Genomic DNA, 4147 nt, shown 5'->3' with positions numbered 1-4147 from the left:
TCACTCTTCTCCTGGGTGCTCCCCAACTGTCCACTTGGCCTTCACGTCCCGGAAAGGAGTGATGTCTTCGTAGGTGGCCATCTGCTCCACCTCCAGGCCCTGCAGCAAGAAGAAGAAGGTTGAGACACGGGAGAGGGACTGTGGTTCCCTCCGTGGAGCATCCTCCATTTGGGATCCCTAAGGTTCTTCCCCTAGAGGCAGCTTGTGAGGGGGGAGAAGGTGGAGACAGGCAGCTGGATGTGCTCAGAGCTTGGCTTGATTTTACGAGCAGCTCTTTACAGTTGACCTGCAACAGGTGCTTGGGAGGAAGATGTCGTGCAAAGGCTGGTGGTACCCAGCAGACACCCAGCAAGGGCACAGCCAGCTGTTTCAAGGCTCAGGTTGATATTACAGAGGTACTTCTACAACTAAAGCAGCATTACCTCATAGGTGTGGTCCTCCTCCAGGCTTTTCTTGCTTTCACCCTGTGAAGAGTCACAGATTGGGTGTCAGCATCCACCAGGATCCCCCATCCCCTGTTCCCAGCCTTGTCCCCTCATGCCAGGTCCCACCACTTCCACAAGCAAATCCATGCAGTCCCACACATCAGTTTGGACCCTTATTTTCCCACTTCAGGTATCCGGGCTCCCATGGAACATCCCCAAACCCCCTGCCTGCCCCTCCCCACCCCTAGTAATGTCCTGCCTGGGATGCGGGACACGTCTGTGAGCACCACAGCAGCAAAGCTGGGGACATCCTCCCTGCTGGAGATGCTGTCACTTACTTTATCTCTTAAGAGGAACATGGGGACACTGATGAAGATGACAAGCAGGATTGACTGGATGATGATGATGGCGTCTTTCAGGGTATTCCTGTTCTGGATCTGCTGGATGTTGCGGTGACCTGGGAGCAGCAGCACAGAGAGAGCTCCAAGTCCCACCTCCGTGCCAGGCTCCCAGGGCATGAGGACAATTTTGGCATGGCCATGGGTTCCTATGTCAGCAAGAGCAGGTGGAGGGGACCAGGGTGACAGGTATCTCCCCTTGGGAGAGACCAGAACATTTTAAACTGCCCCTGGGGCTGGCGCTGGGTACCAAGTCCAGGATAAGCCACCCTGGGGAGAAACTCCCCACTAGCCAGGGCTAAGTAAAATCTGATTTATTAGGACACTGCAGTCCCTCAGATGGGTTTCTCTGGGGTGGACATGCCAGGGCAAACTGAGGGAGGTTGTCCTGCTGCCTGGTGGCTGGCAATGAGCAGAGAAACCACTGTGGTGCCATGGAGCAACTACAGTTGTATCTGAGGGCGTTCCACCAGCATGGGAAGAGGTGGGTGCATAGGAGCATGATGTGAGGGGGAGGAAGGGTAAGAGAAGGAGGCAGAGAATCTCCCGAGGTGCATGGAGGACGGGGAGCTCCCACTCACTCATGACTCTGAGCTCTGTCCCACACAAGTGTGGCCGCTTATTCTCTGCCGTGAGGTTCTTCCTGTCACACACGTAGATGCCGTTGTCCTCGTAGGTGATCCTGAAGATGGTGAAGTTGATGAAGGAGTCATTCTTCTCAATGCTGTAGCGGGAGGTGTTGCGGTCCAGCTCGTAGAAGTCATCGCTGTCCATGGATGTTTTGTACCATTGCATGCTATCGGGCTCCTGGGTGTAGCAGATGAAGTAGACGGGCATGTTCTTCTTGGCCGCCACGTAGCGTGGCTGCTGCTGCACCACGGGGCACTCACTGTCTGCCAGGGAAAAAAGGGTGGTCATGGCGAGCAGGGACCTGATGCCCAGAGAGCCGCTCCCATGAGATCCCCTCCCAAGCATCTCCCGAATCAAGAGCTTTCTAATTTCATGGATTATAGTTTTGTTCAGGTCAATAGTCATTGTCTTGGGGGTAGAAATGGGAGACGTCTGGTCAAAATGTGCTTTTAATGGAAACTCCAATTTCCCATGGGAATGGCTTCACTTGAATGATCTTTCGCTGCTCCCACCCCTCCCTATGTCCATCTTGTTAGTCCCAGCTCAAAATTTACAGCCAGTATTGGCATGCACCACAGAGCCTTTGCTAGGACAGGCCTGTCTCCCAGCTGGCTTCTCTCACATTTCCCCATTTTTTTTGCATTTCGCTACATTTTGTGTTTTTGCCTGTGTTTTGACACAGAGCTGGTGAGCCTGAGGGCTCGTTTGGGTTGCTGACTTCATGCTTAACACCCTGTGGGTGGGAATGGCACAAACGCTGTGTGCATGAGCCTGGTGTCTGGTCCGATGGCACGGCTTGTTCATGCAACGTGCTCTGCAATGGCAGAGGGAAAACATCTGTGTGCTTGGGAAAGACAAAAATGGATCCGGCTTTGCAGAGAGAGAGAGCAGGATGCAGGGCTGGGGAAATGCCATGAAGGAAGTCACAGCCTGGGAATTGCCTTTGGGATGGAGAAGACCTGTGGGTGATGGGACATGCTGAGCTCTGCAGGAGATGGGTACCTTCGTGGTATGGCTGGTGGGGACGCGAGGGACCCTGGGGAGGAGAAAAGCCCAAGGGGTGTGAGAGGTTACCTGTGCTGTTGCTGGTGCTGGTGCTGTTCTGGTCTGCTGAGATTGCACCTGCAAGACAGGAGAAGGGCCCTGAGACAGCGGCCAAGAGCTCATGGAGGATGTCCCATGTGGCATGATGTGTACCATGAGTCCTTTGTGCCCACTCCGGGATGGAGTGCTTGGGAGAATTAACCAGAGCCCCACTCAGAGCACAAAGGGCAGTGCAGGTTTGGGTACAACCCCTTGTATTTCCATCCCATCTCCTGAATCTTCTCCAAATTTCTTTCTGGTTGACAACCCAGTGAAACCTGCCTGCGTGTTTAATACTCCTCCTAGGCTGGCACCTCTCAGAAAAGGTTCAGAAAGACTCGTGCCTCTTTATTTACACTTTCCATTTTATGAATCAACCAGAAACACTTTCCCTGCTGAGACACGCCTGGACTTTGAGCCCTGTGACAGCCTGGAGTGTTCTCAGACCTCAAGACCATGCAGATCCCTGGGACAAGGGCAGGATGAAGCTGTGCGACCTGCGATGCAATGCAGGAGGCAGGATGAGGCAGTGCCCCCCCCAGCACCCCTGGGTGCCCCTACCCGCAGCTCCAGTGTCCCCCATGCCTCGGTTCCTCTTGCTGCAGCTGGGCAGGAAGCACCAGCCCTGTTTATTGCATCGCTTCAGTGCCCGTCTGCTTGATGAATATTTGCCAAACCCCACTGCGGGAAAGCTGGCATGGAGGTGGGGGCTGCACCACCTCCCACCACCTTGGGGCAGCTGCAAAACTTCCCCCCGGAAGAAGAAGATGAAAAAGAGTAAGAAAGGTTCAGTTCCCTAGCCTGAGTTTTGCCCTGGGCTCTGCCACCTTGCTGCAGACCTTTCTGCCCCAAACGCCAGCCTGGCAGGGACCTCCTGGCTTCTCCTCCCTGCCCCAGAGCTTCTTCCAGGTCCACACTACCCTGTTCACCTCCAGCACCTACATCCCTGCAGGACAATTCTCCCCTCCAGCCTAACTTAATGTGTTTCTGAGATGGGGAAGTGCACCTTTTCTGGGCTGTACATTGGGATATGTGTCCGTGTCACCTGGCCATGGTTTTTTGGTATTTCTAACCAGAGACTGGGCTGGTCCCTCACCCTGAAAGCCCTCAAAACCCTTAAAGCCAAGACCTTCACAGGTGGACTGAGCTTCCCCTGTCCAGTCTTGAAGCCACCATGAGAGCTAGGATGAAACCCCATGACCTCGAATCCATGCTAGACTGATGTCTCCACCCAACAGAAACCCTCTAAGTGCCCTTTCTCCCAATGGCACAAGTTTCCCCAGCTCAGGGTGGGATCTGCTGCAGTTTTTGTGAGTGTCCCTGTATGAAGCAAGAGGGGTTGGAAGGGGACAGGAGCTGTGCCCTGGGTTTAGTGCTGCTTCTCTGTGGGGATGCAAAGGGGAACAGCACAGAGATGTTCACACAGAGACCCCAAATCACACCCAAAAGCCTTTTTCCTCCCATTTCTCCTCCACTTCTCCTCACTGAACCCCACAGAGCAATGGAACGTGGCTTGGCTGCGGCCTCAACAATGTCCCGTCCCAGTCCCCCGGTCTCCAAGAGAAATAAATGGTAAAAACCCAAACCCCACAACCCCTCTTTCCTGCCACC

At 54.2% G+C, this 4147-nt stretch overlaps 1 protein-coding gene across 1 annotated transcript; it reads right to left on the bottom strand.

The window, feature by feature from the left end:
* On the bottom strand, positions 1–2575 carry CD79B (CD79b molecule, immunoglobulin-associated beta; the record flags this gene model as incomplete). Its single annotated transcript, XM_009876538.1, has 5 exons — positions 1–99; positions 423–464; positions 764–882; positions 1405–1716; positions 2528–2575. Coding segments are annotated over 5 exons (620 nt in total), but the record flags the coding sequence as incomplete, so codon positions are not given.
* Positions 2576–4147: the final 1572 nt, after the last annotated feature.

The sequence above is a fragment of the Apaloderma vittatum genome, unplaced genomic scaffold (assembly GCF_000703405.1).
Source record: "Apaloderma vittatum isolate BGI_N311 unplaced genomic scaffold, ASM70340v1 scaffold39459, whole genome shotgun sequence".
Taxonomy (NCBI): domain Eukaryota; kingdom Metazoa; phylum Chordata; class Aves; order Trogoniformes; family Trogonidae; genus Apaloderma; species Apaloderma vittatum.
The sequence above is the reverse complement of the archived record's forward strand: the minus strand, read 5'-3'. Positions and strand labels throughout refer to the sequence as shown.